The 22,277-nt window shown below is 36.5% G+C and overlaps 1 protein-coding gene across 2 annotated transcripts in view; it reads left to right on the top strand.

Annotated features, from left to right (window-relative positions):
• Ubr1 (Ubr1 ubiquitin ligase) overlaps positions 1 to 19,334 on the top strand; it is a 221,061-nt gene extending 201,727 nt beyond the window's left edge. For both annotated transcript variants that reach the window (XM_090381546.1, XM_090381547.1), the window contains exons 10-11: positions 3,694 to 4,085; positions 19,067 to 19,334. In XM_090381546.1, coding sequence (XP_090237672.1) covers positions 3,694 to 4,085; positions 19,067 to 19,266 — 592 coding nt within the window. In that variant the 3' untranslated portion in view covers positions 19,267 to 19,334. The remainder of the gene's footprint in view (positions 1 to 3,693; positions 4,086 to 19,066) is intronic.
• The last annotated feature ends 2,943 nt before the right edge of the window (positions 19,335 to 22,277 follow it).

Raw genomic sequence — 22,277 nt, 5'->3', positions numbered from 1 at the left:
TTCTCGTTGAATGTCTGGGGAGGATTAATAGGAGACTGTCTAATTGGTCCAAACTTCTGCCAAATAGGCTAACAGGAGAGCTGTACCTTCAGTTCCTGCAGAATGTTCTTCCAGACCCCATTGATGATGATAATGTTCCTCTTCAATAATGCCAGAACATGTGGTTTATTCATGATGGTGCACCGGCACATTTTGCTCAAGTTGTGACTTGGTATCTAACTAGAAGGTATGGGCAATGGTGGATAGGTATAGGTGGGCCTGTAATGTGACCTCCCAGATCACCAGACTTAAATCCTATGGATTTTTGTATCTGGGGTCATGTAAAAAGCTTGGTGTACACTTCTGGCATTAACACAGTTGAGGAACTGCAGCGTCGGGTTGAAGGTGCCTTTCAGCAAATCATAAATGACTCAGGAATGCCTGAGAGGATTCCCAACTCAATGCAGAGAAGACTACAAAGCTACCTACGGTTGCAAGGACAGCAGTTTGAACACCTTTTGTAATATCCTGTAACATGTAACATATGTAAAATCCTCCTGTGGTTTTGAAATCAAAAATTAAAAATGTATTATCTTATGTATAAAACCACGCTTAGCAAAGGATTCGCAGATTTTTGCTAGTGCTCCCATAGTCAGTGGTGGATCTTAACTGAAAAGGTGCATTATCTCGAAAATGGTTCATTTGCGGCCTGATGTCCGCAGGGACTTTTTTGCTTATTTTAGTTTGTACTTTTCACCGTTAAATTATTGACCATCGTTTTTGAAACACCCTGTACAGGGTGTTTCATCATTTTTGAAACACAATGAACCAGTGAACATTGGGCTGCAAATGAACCTTTTTCGAGATAATGCGAATTTTCTGTTAAGATCTCTGGGAGGTCACTGACTCTGGGAGGGTAGTCTGTACTGCTTGAGACCTTGTATACGCTGGATATGGTAGGGGTACACTAATCGGTGATGTAAAATACGCCACACACTGCTATGACTCAGTACATGCTCTTGCAGAGCAACCCTCCTTGTCAAAATTCTGGGATTTTGTTCTATTCTTTTTCACACCCTTTCCTCAACATGAGGTATTATGCTTCTGGGCCTACCTGCTTGTACTCTATGTGCGAAGCGGCCATGTTCTCTGAGGCGTTGATGTACCCTGATGAATGTGTACCTGTTGGACTGCCTTTGGCTGGGAAATGCTTCTTGGTACAAACGTGCAGCCTCGAGTACACTGCTGTTGGCTTTACCATACGTGAAGTGCATGTCCACATACTCGTTGCTGTAACTTCTTTCCATGTTGACAATTCTTTGATACTAGTATATATGCTTCGTCTCAGAGCATTTGAGAAAGGGTAAAGGCACAGAATGAGCATAATCTAACCTAAACAAACAAGTCAGTGCTGGATCCCAACTATAAATGTGCAATATCTCGAAAACGATTCACTTAAGGACCCATTTTTACTAGGCTTTTTTTGCATATTATAGTCTGTACAGTTCACCTTTAAATTATTGGCAATTACTTTTCTACATTCACACATGAGGAGATATTCAGGGAGGGGAATGCCAGAAGTTTATCAAACTCTAGCAGGGAGTTAAATGATTTTGTAATAACTGAGAGCAAAGTTGAGGAGAAATTGTTGAAGTTAAACATAAGAAAAGCACCTGGGGTGGATGGGATCTATCCAGTTATATTAAAAGAGGCAGCAAAGGAAGTAAGCAAACCCTTAGCCATAATTATGAGTGCTTCCTGAGAATCAGGGGAGGTCCCCATGGACTAGAGATTTCCAAATGTGTCCCCAATTCACAAAGGGGGTTCAAAGGTTGACATGAATAATTACAGATCTGTTAATTTAACTTCCACTCCAGGGAAATTGATGGAGGCACTGGTTAAAGAAGCCCTGCAGGATCATCTAGACAAGATTGAAGTTATAGTTCAGACACAGCATTGGGTTTGTTAAGGGAAGTCTTGTTCGACCAATTTGATTGGATACTATGATGTGGAAACAAAGGAACTGGATGCAAAAAATAATTTTGATATCATAGACTTGGATTTTAGGATAGCTTTTGATACTGTTGCACATAGAAGACTACTGTACAAATTGGAGTAGGTTGGCATTAAGGGAAAATTGCTGCTATGGATAAAGGGATGGTTGAATGAGAGAAGACATGGTGGTAAACAATGGACACTGCTCTTCGTGGACTAATGTTATTAGTGGAGTCCCGCAAATTCGGTGTTGAGCCCTTTGTTTTCTGTATTTATCAATGATATTGATGCAGATATATCAGGCTTAATGTCCAAGTCCGGACGATGTGAAGGTTGTCAGGGTTGTTAATGACAGTATGCTACTGCAACATAGAAAAATTGAGCAAATGGGCAGAGAGGTGGCAAGTGAAGTTTAACATTGACAAATGTAAAATACTCCATATGGGTAGAATTAACCCCAGATTAACATATTAACTGTGTGGTACTATTCTCAGGGTAGTGGAGAATGAAAAATACCTGTGGGTAATTGTGCAATCAAATATGAAGTTTTCTGAGCATTGCAGACAGTCTGCAAGAGTAGCTCATGGTGTTGTGTCAATGATATACATGAATTTTTCTAGCTGGGAAAAGGAGATGATTATCCTCTTGTATAAGGCATTGGTCAGGCCACACCTTGAGTACTGTATACAGGTCTGGAGACGTCATCTTAAGAAGGATGTATTGCTGCTGGAACAAGTGCAGAGTAGGGCAACAAGATTAGTGAATGGAACAAATGGTTCTCTTACATAGAAAGGTTTAAGTTTTGCAAGTTACAGTTTCTGGAGACTAAGCACCTGCGAGGTAATCTGATTGAGGTGTGTAAAGCCTTGAATGGATTGAGCATGCTCAGTGATGATGGGATTCTTCCTCTTGCTCAGAGTAATCGTCTGAAAGGGCATAAATTCAAATTGAGGAAAGACAGTTGTAGGATAGATGTGTGGAAGTTTGCCTTTTTATTCAGTGGGTGGTTGATTGCTGTAACAAACTTCCATCTGTCATTCAAGGCAGAACTAGACAAACATTTGGAGTGAGTGAATGGGTTGATGCTATATACGTTTGCTTTCTTGCATGCCTTTGCTAATGCTAATAACAGTTGTAATCAATGAGACAAAATTGTCAGTGAAAAATTCATAATGCTTTAAGTCTGTCATACATTTTGTTTCTGAAATGTATTTACAATTTTGGAATTTCATAGATAAAGTATATGACATCAATGGCAGATTCAGGGTAGGGGCACCGGGGAACTTGTACCCCTGTCATATTTCAGAAAATATACTCTAATTGTTCAAATTCCCTTTCGCTACAAGAGAATTTTTTTTTTCTTTTCATTGTTAACATAGGATTTCATCTATTTTTGCATTTTGTGTCAGCTATTTTCAACTGACTACGGTTGGCAACACTGATGCTATTGTTATTGCCAAAATGGTCCTCCCCCTGTCACAAATGGTGCCTCTCCTGTCATTATTTTCTGGATCTGCCACTGTATGACATTGACTTTGTAATATTAGTTACATAAATTTTAAAGTTATCTTATTTAGCAAATAATACTCATATAACTATATATATAACCCATGAGCAATTTATTATATATATCTGTTCTTTGACTTATAAAATAAGTATTCATTATTATTTGTTTCTTACTAAAAATGACTTAAAACATTTTATTCTCTCCTCTCTTAGCTGGGTGCGCCACCCCCGAATCATTCACTTGTTAAACTTTGCCATGTCTAATGCTTCATCTTTGACAAACAATGCTAATCCTTTAGAGACTCTGGTCAGGCATCCATTGTCAGTAAATCAATTGGTGTCATTACCGATGGATTACAGTGAACTTATTAATAGTGTTTCTCTCTTCACATGTCCCAATTCTGATGGGGATGACAGTCGCTCGCCAACTATGTGCCTCGTTTGTGGATTGGTACTGTGTTCTCAGAGTTACTGCTGTCAGACTGAACTCGATGGTACAATGGTGGGAGCCTGTACTCAGCATGCCCACTTCTGTGGAGCTGGAGTTGGAATATTTCTCAGAATCAGAGACTGCAAAGTCCTCTTATTAGCTGGAAAGACTAAAGGTTAATATTATTGAATTTTTGTTCTTTATGTAATTTCATGTAGTGCTCACTTTTTGATTATGATCTTCATGAATATACTATAAATAACAATTATCACTATATATTAGTATAGCTTTATCTGTAAAAGATTAATTTTTGTCTTAAATTTTGTTTAAGAAGGTGGTGATAAAAGAAATTGTATAAATCCGAGTATTTTTTTTCTGGTAAATTAAAGTTAATTGAGAAAGTGGAGTCAATAGGGTGTTTTTGTGGTTAGCATATATGGAGAGAATGGAGAAAATGGTTTCTGATATTTGGAAGAGCAAGGAAAAGCTCCAGCAATTTGTTATAAAGTTTGTTGCTGGTGCTTCTGAGTACTAAAGGAACAACTACATTTTTATATGTTCTCTACTGGTTGTAGAGAACATATAAAAGTGACCAGTTGAGTATGGGACCCAGTACAAAATTTGATTTTGGGCCCTCGATTCTTGACCCTATGTTAGCCTGCCAAGCGAAACTAGTGCCATTTATGGTAGATGTCCACCTGAATACTCACCCCCTTGATTTCAAACTATCAGTGCTCATTATTTTTTCTTAATTATATACTCCATTATGTTGGGTAAAATGCAGTTAAGCATACAATGGGTGACTAAATGTGAAACTATGTAGTTTACTGTTTGTGTTGTCAAGGAGGGGGAGGTGCTTATTTTTGATTGGTAGGTCGTTATTTAATGTCACTGTATGTATAATTTTTATGTGTTTCTTGTTCTTTCTTTCTTTATGTGTTTCAATATTGAATGTGATCGTGTTTTTTGAAAGATAAGTTGTTTTTTTTATAGTTTTTTATTTAGCATTTTCTTTTCTTTTTAATTTTTTATAAAACATGGATGTTGTTGTAAATTGGAGGTTTTTGTGTGGTTTGGAAAGTGCAAGGCAAAAGGCTGTGGATGAGTGATGTATGAGTTTTGGTCTGATTGCCTGTGAGTATGAATGTCCTTTGTGTGGGAGTCATGAAATTTGTTGAAAGGAAGCATGTAGATGATGGTTGTGAATAGTCTTGTGTAGTGTATAGTGGTGAGAATTGTCATTGAGTGTAGCAGGGGACTGGGGGCAGTAGTCCCCAGAAAAAAAAGGGGGGGGGCAAGGTTAAAATGCCTGGCTGTCCATTTTGTCTGATTATAGCTTGCTTGTAGCCATAGAAGCAGCGTGTAGGATGTGGCTTGTTTCTGTCAGTCACTCTTCGTGCTACTCCTCTCCTTTGCCAAAGGTAAGTTATATAGTTTCACTTTTAGTTGTCCATCATATGCTTAACTGCATTTTTACCCTCTCAGTACTCATTATTTTTTATTAATTATGTACTCCATTATTTTTTCTTTCCTTGGACTTAGAGCATCATGGCCTAAATTGCCTGTGTGCCATAAAATATCAAAACTTATTTTTATATCCATATTTATAAACTTATTACCTTGCAGGGGTCTGGATTGAAATACACCTTGCAAAAATATTTTTAATAAATAGTAAAAAAAAAAGAAAAAAAAAGTTCAATATAATATATGACCATAAGCTACCTACATTATACACGGTAATTTTGAATTTCACTTAGTAAATGTAATCCTAAGAAGTAGTTTTAAGCTGCAATTTGTAGTTTACTTTTAATGATGTTCTTTTTTTCAGCTTTTGTACTGAAAGATTTCACTTTTAGTGTTGATTCAATTTCTAATTCTTCAGCATTGACTTTGTCTTTATTGTGCTATTAATAATAAACAATGTTAATATCACAATGAGAAATAATTTGGAAACCAAAAAAGGACAACTATTCTACTGGCAGTGCAATATTAAGGTGGGGGGGGGGTAAAATAATAGTTTTAAATCCAGAAAAGTACTCATCCATTTTAGGTGAATATATGCAATTTTTAAAGATATCAATAGTAGAAGAGTGTTGTGACTAATTCAGTTTACTATAAAACTATGATACATTACTTATAGAGGAAGGAGGGAAAAAACACTAATAAAAAAAGTTACTTCATGAAATTGATATATTAATTTTTGGTATTATTGTATTAAATTATTTACATTCAAAAACCGGAACTGCACCAGACCCACAAACTACAGAATTACTGAAGACCTAACCCGCATTGTGGTAACCCACAGATATTGTTTGTTTGTTTGTTTGTTATTTGGTTTTTAGGAGCATTAGCAACTAAGGCCATATTGCTCCGACACAGATATTCAACCTGATGCAAAATTCTGTGCCATCATATATCAGTACATGAATGATTATCATTCAGAAACTAGAGGATTGTTTCTGAAGTATTCAATCATGAATAACTTTACATTGCACTTTAAGGGACTCTATGCCACCATACATCAGTACATGGATGGACAAAATAGTTGGAAAAAAAAGATTGTACATACTTCTGAACTGTGGTTTAAAGCAACTAATTTTATCTTTGTTTTTTAAACACAGGGTAAGTACTTTTAAAATAGTTTCATCACTAGATTTTGAAATGTGAGCTTGGAACTAGTGTGTGCATAAGTTGTATTATACATCTTATTTGTTTCAATTGTTCCCTTCCCCACCAAAGAAAATTGCATTCTCTTGTTTTGGTCAATTAAAAGTTGACCATTCAAACTGTAATTGACTGCAATAAAAAGTAAAAAAAAGTAAAGTGCAGCCATTATCAACCCACTGCAGGATGGAAGCCTCCTCGACAATTCATGCTGAGGGAAATGGACCATAATCTGCCACGCTGGTCCAGTGCGGGTTGGCAGATCGACCGTATTCAGCAGTCAGGGGCTTGAACCCCGGTCTACTCAAAGAGCGTGTGCTACTGCACTCCCGCTCCTGACCACTTGGCTACGGAGGCACTGCAATACCTCACTTAAACAGTTTATATGATGTATAGTTAAAAAATAAATATATATGTGTAACTTATATACAATTTATTATCCAAGTTCCCCCCCCCCCCAAAAAAAATCTTTATGTTTAGGAAGTGTCCTCTTTACATAATTTATAGATGACAAGCCTGCTTGCCAAATTGTTCTTGTTTTCCTGTGCTAGTGCATTAAGTTTATTTTGTCTCCTTTCCCTTCATTTGTGCATCAGCACAGAGTATTTTTAATACAAAAACAAAGTACATTATAGTAATCTATTTATTGTGTCATTTAATCTACAATAAACAGAATACATCATAAAATTCTGTTTATTGTTAGGTCATATGACTATCAATGGGCTCTCTATCACAGTTTATCAATAGCACAGTTTGTAGAATCACCATCCTTCCCACGACTTGAGTTTGAGTCCCGTCAATAACAAGAGGAATTTTTATGGATCTTTTTCACAACGTGGCTGGGTTGGTCTCAGACGAGGGTAGCATGGTTTTTTCCTGGAAACTCTGGTTTTGCGTCCAGCAAACAGAAAATCGACCATGAAACACACAATTTAAACACAGGGTACATGGAGCAGTATGGCCCTAGTTGCTGATGCTCCTAAAAGACATGGCGCACTATGGCCATAGATGCCCATGTGCCAAAAAAACCCACAAACAAACAAACAAACCTAAAAGACAACATCAGCTATCAGTGGTATCATTCTCAAATTCTGAATTTGTTATATTGCCTAATAACTTTATTAAATTTATTTAAATTTGAGAAATGTACAATATTATCTATAATTCATTCTGATAACAGTATTTTCCACAATTCTATTATCATTTGTAACTATGAAAATTTAAGCTCCATTTTCTTTTCCCTCCCAGAGCCTTTACAGACTTCAGTCATATCCCCCCCCCACAAGGTACCTAGTTACCATGCTCTGCCACAGCTGCACATTCCAAGCATATAAGTGCCCTTTTGCTGATCTCTCCAACCATGTTACCTGTCTTTGGACTTTTCACGAAGCCCTGTCTTTTTAGTGTAATTTGAAATAGTTATTCCTGGCATTTTCGACTCTTACAAATGTTTCTAATCATGCTTGTATAGGCATAATACATTACAAAGTGTGGTATTAAAGTTCCCAGACTGGTGCAATAAAAAGAGCCCAAAGTGAAGGAGCTCAAAAATGGTTTTCTTTTCATTCAAATTAATTGCCACATGATTGAATGTATTTATTACGCTATTTAAAAGTTTTTGAAAAGAGTTGCATCCAAAGAGATGTTGTTGTTATTTGGTTTTTAGGAGCATTAGCAACTAAGGCCATATTGCTCAGGGGATATGCAGTGGTCACGGGCTCGAACCCTGGTCTAATCAAGAAGCATGTGCTACGCACTATTGCTCCTGCACACCTGGCTACGGAGGCACCTATCCAAAGAGATGATGCTCAATTAAATGGCATTCATGTTCACATTTTTCATTGTCCTCAGCATCTTGAAATCTCTTTCCCTTGCAGACAGTTTCATCTTGGGAAGGAGAAAGAAGTCCACTGGTGCTAGATTGGTGAGTAGGAATGGTGGTTGATCTCTTATAATGCCATGTTTCATCAAAAATGTATTCACAGCAAATGCGGCATGAGTGGGGGCATTGTCATGCAACATGAACCTTTCTTTCAAAATTACAGCTTCGCCTGGGAAATACACCTCAATATAGTTTGAAGCACCTGTGCATAGAATGTAGCATGGACTTTCTTCCGTTCAAGTACAAATTCCTCGTGAATCACATCCTGTTTGTTGAAAAACATGAACGGCATCATCTTGATCCTGGACTTCTGCCAACACTGTTTTGGGCCTTGTTGATAATTTTGAAGTCCACTGTATTTTGTTACACTTTGCCTCTGGGTCATACTGAAACAGCCAACACTCACCTCCAATGAGTCTTGAAAAGGCTGGAATAAGTCCTTGCATGTTGACACCCTTCATTGCTTCTGCAATGAAGGGTGTCATCCCTCATCTTCTGGAAATATCCCTCAGCTTCTGGAAATTCTCATTTTTTAATGCAGTCAGGTAGCTTTTGGGGGTTTAGTGCTTGAGGGTAGCTGCTGTACGAAAATCATAACAATGGCCATTTGAAGGTGATACTAAGGTACAGGGAAATAAAAATTAATAAATAAATAAATAACCCACCCCTCACAACTTAGATTTGGTTTCCTCACCAAGCTTAACCGTCAGACACTTTCTTTCGTTAATATGGATATAATGCCATAAAAAATCAAAAAGTAAATATTTTTTATTTTCGATAAAAAGGAAATAAGAATTTTTGAAGATGAGGGAATAAGGGGGGGGATTAAACTGCAACTCATCTACTACTATTTCTGTACAAAACACCAACCAGCACAGAATCCAAAAGGACGTTTTCTGCCACTAATTAAATATGTACCAAAATTAGATCCAGTTTAAACGATAACACTATTGAGTTTCTTAAGAGCTCATTTTATTTGGACAGGTAGTGTGGATACTTATTTTTTTTTTTATTTTTTTTTTTTAGAATAATTGTATGTTTAATAATTTTTGCTAGAATATTTAATACAATATTCAAATACAACATTTAAAAAAAAAAAAAAAAACAGTGCAAAAATCACTTGCACTTCTGCCTGTGGCTGCTATTAACTTATTGTGTATCCCCCCCCTCCCCTCAAGTTAGCAGTTTTTTTACCCTCGATAGCATCAGCAAGTATTCATATATAAGTTTTTAGCTTCTAGTAGTCAAAGTTATTAAAGTTTGATTTAAAACTTTAACTCAAGTAATTACTTGTTTTTTCCTTACTTTATTGCACCTAATTGTCATCAAAATTTATTTTGAAAAATGTTTTTTTTTTTTTTTTTTTTTTTTTAAATACTGGTATTAATACCGGTATTGTGAGTCCTAGTTGAGGCATATGATGCAAGAAATCAAGCTTATACAGCATCAGCCAAAAAAAAAACTATTTCACCAATCCAGTCACTCCAAATGTTTGTTTAGTTCAGCCTTAAATTTATTTAAGCTATCAACTTCTACAACAACAGATGGAAGTCTGTTCCAGCAATCAACTATCCGCTGGCTAAAAGCAAACTTCCACACATCTATTCTACAACTGTCTTTCCTCAATTTGAATCAGTGCCACCTCAAGATCTTAATCTGAGCAAGCGGAAGTATCCAATCAGCATTGAGCCTGCTCAAACCAAACCATTCAAGGCCTTATACACCTCGATAAGATCACCTCGCAGGTACCTAGTCTCCAGATGCTTCAGCTTGCAAAACTTAAGCCTTTCTTCGTAAGCACACCCCTTTGTTCCTCTCACCAATCTGGTTACCCTTCTCTTTACTTGTTCTAGCAACTCAACATCCTTTCTAAAATTAGGCCTCCAGACCTGTATACAGTACTCAAGATGTGGCCTGACCATTGCCTTATACAAAGGGATAATCACCTTCTTGTCTCTAGCAAAATTCCTATATATCCTTGACAAAACTCCATGACCTGCTCTACTAGCCCATCTGCATTGCACAGAGAATGTCATATCTGACTATACAATTACCCCCAGGTCTTTTTCATTCAATTCCCTCAGCATGAATTGTTGAGGAGGCTTCCATCCTGCAGTGGGTTGATAATGGCTGCACTTTACTTTTACTTTTTCATTCTCCACCTCCCTCAGTGTAGTACCACACAGTTGGTACTTTTCTCTTGGATTACTGCTAGCCATATGGAGTACTTTGCATTTGTCATTGTTAAACATCAGTTGCCACCTCAGCCCATCTGCCCAACTGTTCTAGATCCTGTTGCAGTAGCATACTGTCTTTACTGTCATTAGCAACCCTTTGTATCATCTGCAAACTTGGACATTACACCTTATATACCTTCATTGATATCATTGATAAATACATAAAACAACAATGGGCCCGGCACTCTGCTAATAACATTAGTCCATGAACAGCAGTGTCCACTGATTGCCACTCTGTCTTCTCTCACTCAGCCATCCTTTTATCCATTGTAGCAACTTGCCCTTGATACCATACCGTTTTAATTTGTACAGCAGTCTTCCATGTGCAACAGTATCAAAAGCTTTCCTGAAATCCAAGTATATGATATCAAAATTATTTTTTGCAACCAGTTCCTTTGTGACCATATCGTAGTATCCAATCAAATTGGTAAGACTAGACTTCTCCTTAACAAACCTATTGTGTGTCTGAGATATTATTGCTGTTTTGTCTAAGTGTTCCTGTATCACCTCTTTAAGCAGTGGCTCCATTATTTTACCTGGAACAGAAGTTAAACTAATAGGTCTATAATTATTTGTCACCCTTTGTATTACTCCCCTTTGTGAATTGGGATTAGATTTGCACATCTCCAGTCCATGGGGATCTCCCCTGACTCTAAGGATGCTCTCATAATTATGGCTAAGGGTTTGCTTACTTCCCTTGCTGCATCCTTCATTATAACTGGATATATTCCATCTGCCCCGGGTGCCTTTTTTATGGTTAACTTCAACAATTTCTCGTCCACTTTGCTCTCAGTTATTACAAAATCACTTAGCTCCTTGATAGAGTTTCATAAACTTCTGGCATTCCCTTCCTTGAATAACTCCTCACGTGTGAATGTAAATGCAAAATACTCATTCAGTTTATCAGCTGTTGAGCAGAATCATCAAAGGTCGAACCATCTATGTTAAGTGGACCAATCTGATTCATTCCCTTCCTTCTAGACTTTATATAAGTAAAGAACTCTTTGCTTTTTTTCTTTGCATCCTTTGCCAAAGATTTCTCATAATCTGCTTTCGCCTGCCTATCCTCCTTTGTGACTTTATTACAGACTAGCTTATATCTGCCATAGGCTTTTGTGTCACGTGATAATTTATATGCAACCCATGCATGTTTCTTCTGTGCCACAAGCCTAATAATTCATCCAACATCCATTTAGGCCTGAACCTTGAACAGTATTTCTTAGTTGGAATGAAAAGCCTAGTAGCCTCCAAGATTAAGCCCCTGAAGGCTTCCCATTTAGAATTCAACGTTGGTAACATCAGTTGATCCCACTTTATAGAATTTAAAAATTGTCTGAGACCTCTGTAGTCACCTTTACAAAACAAAAACCCTTCCCTTTACCCTTGATGGTAGCTACATCTTTAAGTAAATCCCACATCAGTACACTGTGATCACTGTCACCTAGTGGTTCCTTTATCTGCAAATTCTTAATGTATGAATAATCACTGCTGATAATCAGATCAAAGGTATTGCTCCCTTTGGTTGCCCCTCGAACATGTTGCTGTAGAAAACAGTCCTCCAATAAATCCACAAAAGTCTTGCTAGCATGTGAGTGACCAACCCACAAGTTCCATTTAATATCTGGAAAGTTAAAATCCCTCATTACAATACATTCTGATTTACTGGCCCGTTCTAATTCCCTGCACAACTGTTCATTGTAATCATGTCATTAGGCCTACAACATACTCCTCTCATTTTCCATTTCCCAGTGTTTGTCACACCAATCAGACTCAACATTGCACTGTCCACCCATGTCAACTGGATGCACTTCCTTAGATTTTGTGTTTCTTAACTAACAGCATGACCCTTCCTGTCCTGTCTATCCTTTCTGTACATATTGTACTCCCCAAATTCCAATTCTGCACTGCTTATATCTGCGTGACACCATGTCTCTGATATCCCAACAATATCTGCCTTTGATGTCTTGATCAGCACTTCAAATTCATCAATTTTATTTACTATATTTCTAGCATTAGTGTACATGCAAGTATACATGCACTTGTTCTTACTCTTGATTACCCTAACACAGCCTATGTATTTACTTGTTCCATGACTCCCAGCAGCTCTTGAAGATCCCAGCAACTTGCATGACTAAGGTATATTGATGCACCAAGAAATCCCTAACAACTTTCCATCCACAACTTTGAAAAAAAAAAAAAAAAAAGATAATTTTATTGAAAAGTGACTAAATGTAAACTTATCTGATCTGTGGTCCAGTATAAACAGAACGCTTAATTCATCTTTATGAACAATAATGTTTGTTACAATATGTCAAAATGTATTGAAGTTATTGCCTATCATTTTGAGCATTAATCAATTAACTAAAGATGGTTATAAAATTTTAATGTTTTTTTTTATATTATTGCTATTTTATGTTCACCTGTGTTATGCATTACAAAGAATGTGTCTTATAATTTTTGGCTTACCCTGTAAGTGTTTTTTTATCAGTGATGATCAATATTGCATACATTGGAAAATAAGTGAAGTATACACTTGAGCATCTTTTTCAAACAGTATCCCTTGACGTGGGGACCTCCCAGTAATGCTGCTGGGCATCGAGATTAGCATCACTAGGATCCCACAGCCAAGGTTAACATCATAGGAATCCAGCATGTCTGCCTGCACTGAGACCAATGGAAATTCAGAAAGGGGGATCCTAGTGGTTAAGGGTCCCAGTTTCAACACACCATTCGACCCCTGCTTTGACAAGACGGGTTGTCCTGGAAGGTGCAGCCAGGATCAGTTGGCTAGTGGGTTCACTTGTGAGGGTCAACTTTTCAATGCCACTTTTCTACCCTCATAGTCCAAGGGACAGGATCCAAGCTGGCTGCAGTGCTAGTATGGTGTCTGGGTAGCCCTGATGTCCTGCTCCTGAGTGCATTATTGTTTGCCAGGTAGTGGGCGGCCCATTTGGACTCCGTGGTGTGTGGAGAGCCCGGGCACTGAACCAAAATTAAAAACATCACGAATTCTGTTAAACTTATTTCTTTAGGGACCTCAACATGGTCCTTGTCTGCAAATACAAACAGAGAAACAGATAATGCTAATGCAGCAAAGAGATAACAAACCTAAATACCATCAGGGCCTATCCCAAGATTTTTAATCATCCATTCTATTGGGAAAATGCCACCCTTTTCTATACATTTTTTTTCCCCATTTATATAATTATATATATATATATATATATATATATATATATATCCATTCACATCATCCAGGGCACGCATGTGCGTCATGGTGGCTCCAAGGTAAAGCCCATCTCCACCTATGTTCTCTGTGATGGTGTAGAAACTCTAGGCCATTTGGCCATAAGGGAACAGATAACACATGGACTGGTGCCTGTCCCCAGGCATAATGAAACCGGCCTGGGTCTACTATCCTATATATGCTTATGTGAAGGGTTTGGAGGAATAGCAGGTTCCCCTAAATCAGTTAAGAGGCTTTGTTCCTGGGACCTCTTAATTGAAACCAGAAACAACAACCACTCTGAGCAGCTACTCCAAGCACCATTAATTGGAGGAATGCTGATTATCATAACATCCCATAGAACACTAAATTCACTGAGAGGTGTCTCTTTAAAATTGGGATCCTCTTGAGGTTACCGAGGAGAAAATCTGCTCCGAAATAAAACCACAGGGAATGATCTCTATTAAAAGATCTTCCACATGTTGGGGTGGGAAACTTGTTCCCACTAGAGACATCATCCTAACATTTAATTCACTGGTGTCTCCTAATGAGATCAAAGCTGGCTACATCAATCGTCCAGTGCATCTATACATCCCAAATCCTTTATGGTGCTTTAGGTGCCTGAAATATGGACACTCACAAATGGCTTATTGTGGATTCCAATGGGTCTTGATGACAACATCAAGACCCTCTTGCAGACAACATCAAGACCCTCTTGCAAAAGCACAAGCCAGTTTGCTTTTGCTTGCAGGGCCTGATTTAGCGGAGTGGTCAAGAGCAAGAGTGCAGTAAGCACGCACTCTTTGAGTGGACCCGGGTTCGAGCCCATGACTGCTAAATACAATTAATGTTTGTATTGATAATTTATTATACTGACCTGGTGGCCGTGCCGTAGTATAAACAAGAACACATTTGAAGGCAAATGAAAACCCATCATTCATAATATTATGATCATACATAAGGATTGAACTGGGGATGGACCTGCCCTTGGAGGAGTTGCCATCCTTTTGGGCAACCAGACCCCATTCTAATCCGTGCTGCTTTTCACCAACTTAGAAGCGGTAGCTATTTGACTTATGGTTGGTTTTTTATTAGCGGTCTGTTGTATTTACTTGCCACCTGGGGCCAACATCTCCCAGACAGACCTTAATTATCTCATGGTGCACTAACCCCTGTCCTACTACTTGGGGATTTCAATGGCTGGCACTACCCCATAGGGTGGTATAGTGCTAACATTAATGGAGGTGGGTGTGTTGTAGAGTATATGCTCAGTGACAATGGCCTCTTCCTTCTAAATGTGGGAACTAACACCTCCCACATGTGCTTACCCATACATTTCTACCATTGATCTTTCTATCTGCTTCCCTTCCCTACTGCCTTCACTCACTTGGGAAGTGGAGGAGAACCCACATGGAAGTGATCACTTCCCCCATGATAACCTGCTTACATGGTGGGAGACATGTCTTCCTTTTAGGTTGCTGCAGTGGAAGGTTGAGCAGGCTAACTGGAATGCCTTTCATCATCTGGCAGAGTTTGACCTCACTACATTAAGTCAGGAGCTTAACAATGATGCAGTTGTTGTATGTCATAAAAAATATAGTCCAGGCAACTGCAACTGCCATTCCAGAAACATATATCTGGTTTCCAACGTTTCCTAAACCATGATGGAATTCAGAATGTACAGCAGCAGAAAGGGCTCAAAACAAAGCTTGTGAGATATTTCAACAATATTCTATCACTGCCAATCTAATAGCTTTTAAATGTGCATGAGCCAAAGCATGCTACATTCGCAGTTAGAGTCAAAATGAATCATGGATCTATTTTACGTCATCTTTTACTCAGTCCACTATCACTAAGGTGGTAGAGGATAAAATCTGTAAAATGAAGGGAAAATATACATCTCACCCTTTGTTGATCCTAGAATGCAATGGATGCACTATTGCAGAGCCAAATGCAATAGCCAATGCTCTTGGGGAAATATTTTCTAACATCTCTGTGGACATGTTAGAACGTTTGTTTCACGACCAAGAACTCCCCAGAGTACTTGGTCCTGAAACAAAAGTGAAAAACAGTCACTTAATTTCACATCAAAGGGTCTTTATCTCTACAATGGGCCATTCACTATACAGGAACTAAAAAGAGCTCTCACCCTCAAGTGCTGTTAGACCAGATGGCATCCATTATGAAATTTTATCAAAATCTATAGATCACTTGCTCCTTCTATATAATAGAATCTTTATTGAACAGCAGTTTCCAGATGCCTGGTGCATGGCAACCATTCTTGCCTTTGCATAGCCAAGAAATGATCCTATTATCGTCCTATCGCTGTGAATAGCTGTCTATGAAAAATCTTGGAGAGAATGGTTAATTTTCAGTTAATATGGTATTTAAATCAAACGACCTGCTCTCCATCATCCAGTGCTGCTTCTGAAGGAACTGGTCCACTCTGGACCATCTTATTAGACTAGAAACATCCATCCGGGATGTTTTCCTAAAATGTGAACAACTTGTGTCTGTGTTCTTTGATGTGGAGAAAATGTATGATTACTTGGAAATTCAGCATCTTAAAAGAATTGCATAGCCTTAGATTTCATCTTCCTGTTTTTATTAAAAACTTTTTAGGCATTCGGTCTTTCCAAGTTTGTGTGGGATCCTCACTCTCTTGTCCCTTTTGCCAAGAGGAGGGAGTACACAAGGATCAATATTAAGTGTCATGCTTTTCACCATCAAAATAAATTCCATCACAGAACAACTTCCTCCAATTGCAAACATAGCCCTCTACATTGATGACCATAGCATATTTTCTCAGTCATGCAATATGAGGGTTACTGAAAGACAACTGCAACATGCCATTGATCACCTTAATTCCTGTGCACTTGCTAATGGAATCAGATTCTTGCCACAGAAGACTGTTTGCATACACTTTTGTAGTAAGCATAATCTTTATCCTGAACCTGAATTGTTGTTGTTGGTTGGTTTGATTTATTGGTGCAAGGGCTACTAAGGCCATAATGCACCTATAACAATATTCGTTGGAACAGGTTTGATATATTAAACAGGCAGGTTCAGATCAGATGGTAAGGAATCTGAATTAAGGCTTGGACAAAATGCTATTCCAGTAGTGTTAGACATAAAATCCTTGGGACTCATATTTGATAAAAAGTTAACCTTTCTGGAACATACCCGTTAACTCTGTATAAAGTGCACAAGAGGACTAAATATTCCTTGTCCTCTCTTCTCTACATGTTGGGATGTGGACTGATATACCTTACTATGCATATATCGTGCACTTGTACAATCCAAACTAGATTACGGGTCCCAGGTATATGCTTCAGCCATAGACAGTGTACTTCGATGGCTGGACCCTGCTCATCATCAGGCTATGCATATTGCTATTGGAGCATTTCGAACATCACCTGTCCAGAGCCTATACATGGAAGCAAATGAACCACTGCTATTGCTTCAACGTAAGCAGTTGTCTCTAAAATATGCTTTAAAACTGAAATTCCTGCCAGACTATCCTACATGGACATCCATTTTTGAGCTACATTGGGAAATTTTGTATAATGCCTGTAAAACTGCCAATTGTCCTTTTGGAATTAGTGTTCAAGAGCTACTCAGAGAGTTTAACATCACAGTAAACAAGGTTGCCCAAACACTAAAGCAAACTCTTTCACCCTGGCATGCTCATATTCCATCATATGACTTTTCCCTTAAGAACTAGGTAAAGTCTGATACTCCATTATCTCTCTACCTGCAGTTCTGTTTAGCACACTGAACTGAACACTCTGACTTCCTGCCACTTTACACAGATGGCTTGAAGTCAGAATTATGTGGAATCTGCTGCTGCTGCTACTGCTGTCTTTCCAGACACCGTTATATCTCAGCAGATTCTCCTAAATTCAGCATGTACACTGCAGAGCTGCATACTATAGGGCAAGTCTTGGATCACATTACAGCAATACCAAAGGTCTATAATATATTCTGATTTTCTGAGCATATTACAGGCTTTATTATCTTTGAGACATAATTCTCATCCAGTTCTGTCTCAGGTTCAGCGGAAGATACATTCTCTTTATGAACCCAAGTTTGATATTCGCTTCTGCTAGATTCCTAGACACATTGGGATTCAGAGAAATGATTTGGCAGACACCGTAGAAAAATCAGCAATTCCCACTAATAATCATTGCCTATCAGGTCCCTATACATACTACAGGCAAATAATACACAAGATATACTTAGTGGCAAGATTTATGACATAGGCAGACAGACAACAGATAAAGCTTTTAATTGAAATATGACAGTCTAGTTTGTGCAGGAATCTTAGCAAGGAAGTTGTTCTTGCTCAATTCTGCATAGGACACAATCATCTTACACACTCGTTCCTGCTGAGGGCTGTTGACCACCCTCCAATGTGAGTCATGTAACACCATTTTAACTATAAAACACATTAATTAATTGTGTTAATTTTATCTATACTTGAGGTATATGTTTTACTACTTTTACCCATCTGACTGAGCCTTATACATTCAGTCAGATTTTTTCAGACAATGACCATGTGTCAGATGTTTTTAATTTTCTACAAATTATTAATTTTTACAAATACATATAATTGTATGCATATATTTTTAGTCTGAGTATACAGTATACTAGCATTTATTCTATTTTACATTTGTATTCTTTTTATCTCTTATGGCATGGCCATGGTGCACTTAGCCTCAGCTGCTTTTGTGCCAAAAAAGCAGAAACCAAACAACCAATCAAGCAGTGCAAAATAGAACTCTGTGGCAGCCTGGTCAGCATGATGCATTGCTGTCTGCCACTCATTTGGAAAGGTCTGGGTTCACTTCTTATCAACAACTAGGGGAATTTCTAAGTCCTCTTCATTTGAGGCTTTAGTTAGCCAATCTCAGGCAGAGGGTATAGGGTTCCCCACCCCATGAGTTACTTCAGGTTTTTCAGCCTGCATAATGTGTAAATCAACTTGTGAACACATACTTCTATTAGACACAATAATACACTTACTGTTATGAACATACTTAGTAGCATTAATAACAAATATGTAAATATACAATACAAAACATATATATTATATTAGTATTTCTGCTAATTAAATTTGTGTTTTGACATTTAACTTTATTTTGCAGGATGCTATCTTCCTCCACCTTATGTTGATGATTATGGTGAAACTGATATAGGATTAGCTAGGGGAAATCCTCTTCATCTCTGTTCAGATAGGTACAAAGAGCTTCATCAGCTTTGGCTTAGTCATGGCATTCCTGAAAAAATAGCTCATGAACTAGAAGATTCACTAAGTTTAACAATTAATAATTGGCAGCTGTTATAAATTTCATGTTGAGAATAACATAACTGAGGAAATCACTGATGCTATTAATAAAAAAAAAAAAAAAAAAAGAACTATACATATACAGTCAACCACATTTCAAGCGTGCTGGTAAAAAAGTCCCTTTTACTTCCTATATTGTATCAATAATTACTGTTTATCATGTCTATGAATGTATATTTTGAAATCAGAAATGTTTCCCTTGAATCATTTTGATAATATAACAGTGGAGGTTTTTTTTTTAACCTACTGTTTTTATTTCCTCATAGAAAGAACTATTCCACCTTCACAGTACTGTACTTATTTTCTACAATACTCATCACAGGTTAATTAAGCATTTCTGCATTTTAGGGTGAAGAAATATCATTCTTAAATACATTTTAAAAAAGTTCATACCACTGCAGTTGCAGATTTGTTGATATGAGCAGTAATTCTTGTGAGTTTAAAATTGAAAGTGTAATATAAAAGTATAAAAGCATGATTTAATTTGCAAATTCTTATAAAATTGTTGAAATACTACATTGAGAAGATTAACCTGTATATATGTCTGAATTTATTTCTTTAGAAGCATATTTATTATGAAATATAAATTTGTTTTTGTACAGAGCATTTGTTGATGCAGTCCAAATTATCAAATTTTGCAAATAAGTCCATAATACATGTTTAGGTATCTGCGTATGTGAAAACATCTAGTAAAGATGGATGAATTTTTTTGAAGCCTGTGACACTTTACACTATTGCAGAAATTTTAAAGTTTTGTAATTTACAGTGTCTTTGGTAGATAGGAACAGAACCAGACTCTTCTTTTGAATGTTGTTTTAATCTTTGTCTATCGGACATATTATACCTAGAACAAAAAAGGAAAGAACCAAAAGAATAAAATTTGCCTATTAAAAATAATTTATTAGTAAAACAACAATGCTATTAAGAAAAGCTGCTTTTTTTTCTTTTTCTTTTTTTTTTTTTTTTTTTTATCTGCATGTGTATTATAACTTGGCTGTAAAAAAAATTGCTTGAGGCATAACGTTATCTACAAAATAATAATATACAAGATGGGATTGTTAAATACTGTTGTTTAGTTTGTGAAAATATATGGGTATTAAAATATTTTATTTCACTGGGAGCCTGATATTTTGGCTTTATTAATTTTATTACAAAAATATTTATTATATTTTTAAAATACTTTATCTGTCTCTCTTCCCCCCCCCCTTCTCCCGTGGTTTCACTTTTAAAGTTTTAATAAGTACTGGACTTAGAACCCTGCTGTCATATCTTGGATGTGTTTTCTCAGTTTCTTGTAAAAATTTGTAAAATTTTATAAACAAGTTACTCTTATGACTATTTTTCAGTGCTTCTTTTAGATTATTCTCTTTAAAAACATAGTAATAAAAAATAGCCCCCCCAATAAATATCTCTAGACATATTGCAAAATGCAGTATTTTCAAAATTTAATTTTATTAAGTTGAACAAATTAAAGTTACATATCATAAGAACACTTCAAGACTATATTTATCATATTTTGTTAAATGAAATCAAAACTTCTATGTTTGATAAACTTACTCTTTCAATTTTAAAACTTAAAATAATACACTTTATTTGGAGGCAAATTATAGCTCGATTAAGGATGAAGCATAAGCATATATAGGAAACACACATGCTATTTAAATATTCTCTATATAGCAGCAAGAAAGATAATTGAAAATTTTTTTTTTTTTTTTTAGTTATCTGAACTGCTGTATATAATCACACTTCTAAAATATCTTAACTCTGAAGAATGTTTTGAAGGTTCTTTCACCACTGATATCACAGATTACATCTATATATCTACATATTCCCCTTTAATTCTACAGAGACATGCTGCCCTCGTTTATGAGCAGTAGTAACTGTTTTGATGTTTATGGTGGTTTCAAAAATTGGCATAAGAGGGGTGTGCCCGTTTAACAAGATTCAAGATATGGGCTTGTGCAAGCTGAAATTTAAGAAATTCTGGAATTCGGGCCCTGAAATTGATGAGACAAAATCAAATAATACATATATAAATGTAAGAGACTGTTATGGCAAAAAAAAAATAAGTAACGACAAGTTTTTATTTTTTTATGATGTTTTAACCAAACACAACAATTTTTGCAGTCCCCACCCCTTACAAAAATTGTGCTTCAGAAGTCACTCACAAAAGTTAATACAGAAATATATCACCCAAAGTTACACAAATGATGCTTAACTAATTAGTTTATTAAAATTTAAAAGTTACCAAGACAAATTCTTCAAACTAAATAATTAATGCAAATAGTCAGCACCTTAGAACCTCTTGACTCAGTTTTCAAGGTATACCATGCTCAGTCACTTAGCATCAGGCAGTGAAGTTACATCTCTTGTTGGGTCTTTAAAACTGGGCCTGAAGAGATTCTGAAACATTTACTGTTTATTGTGCTTGAATTAGTGTGAAGAATTTGCCTTGGTTGTTTGTGTATGACCTTTAAATTTATTAAACAAATTAGTTAAACATAATGTACATAAGTTTGTTAATTTTCTTATTAAAAACTTAATTTTCCTTTATGTGTCTTCCACAAATCATACCAAAAGTGTTATGAGTTTAAAACACACTTGAATATTTATTAATATTAAAAAAGTGTGTATTAAAAAATTAAATTTATATTGAGAATTTGAACTTTATGGCTGGTGAATATCTCTCTTGGTGATTTATAAACTGAATACATTTTTTTTTTTCTTGCTGAATCCCATATAAATAGAACAAAATTACTTCCTTTCAGTATTCTGAATTAGTCTGTGACAATAAAAATGAGATATACCCTTTTTTTATGTAAAATTACAATGAAAGTCCACTATAATGAAAACTGAGAAAGTGGTAAAAAAAAAAATATCTGACAGAAACTTTTTACATACAAATTACAAGTTTAAAAGTGTGTAGATGCCAAAGAAAACAAGAAATTGAGAAAATCCAATATATACCTCACTTGTAATCTCCATCCGTTATAATAATCATTTATCATTAT

This window comes from Mastigoproctus giganteus, chromosome 9 (assembly GCF_048544385.1).
Source record: "Mastigoproctus giganteus isolate SK-2022 chromosome 9, ASM4854438v1, whole genome shotgun sequence".
In the NCBI taxonomy this organism is placed as follows: domain Eukaryota; kingdom Metazoa; phylum Arthropoda; class Arachnida; order Uropygi; family Thelyphonidae; genus Mastigoproctus; species Mastigoproctus giganteus.
The sequence above is the reverse complement of the archived record's forward strand: the minus strand, read 5'-3'. Positions and strand labels throughout refer to the sequence as shown.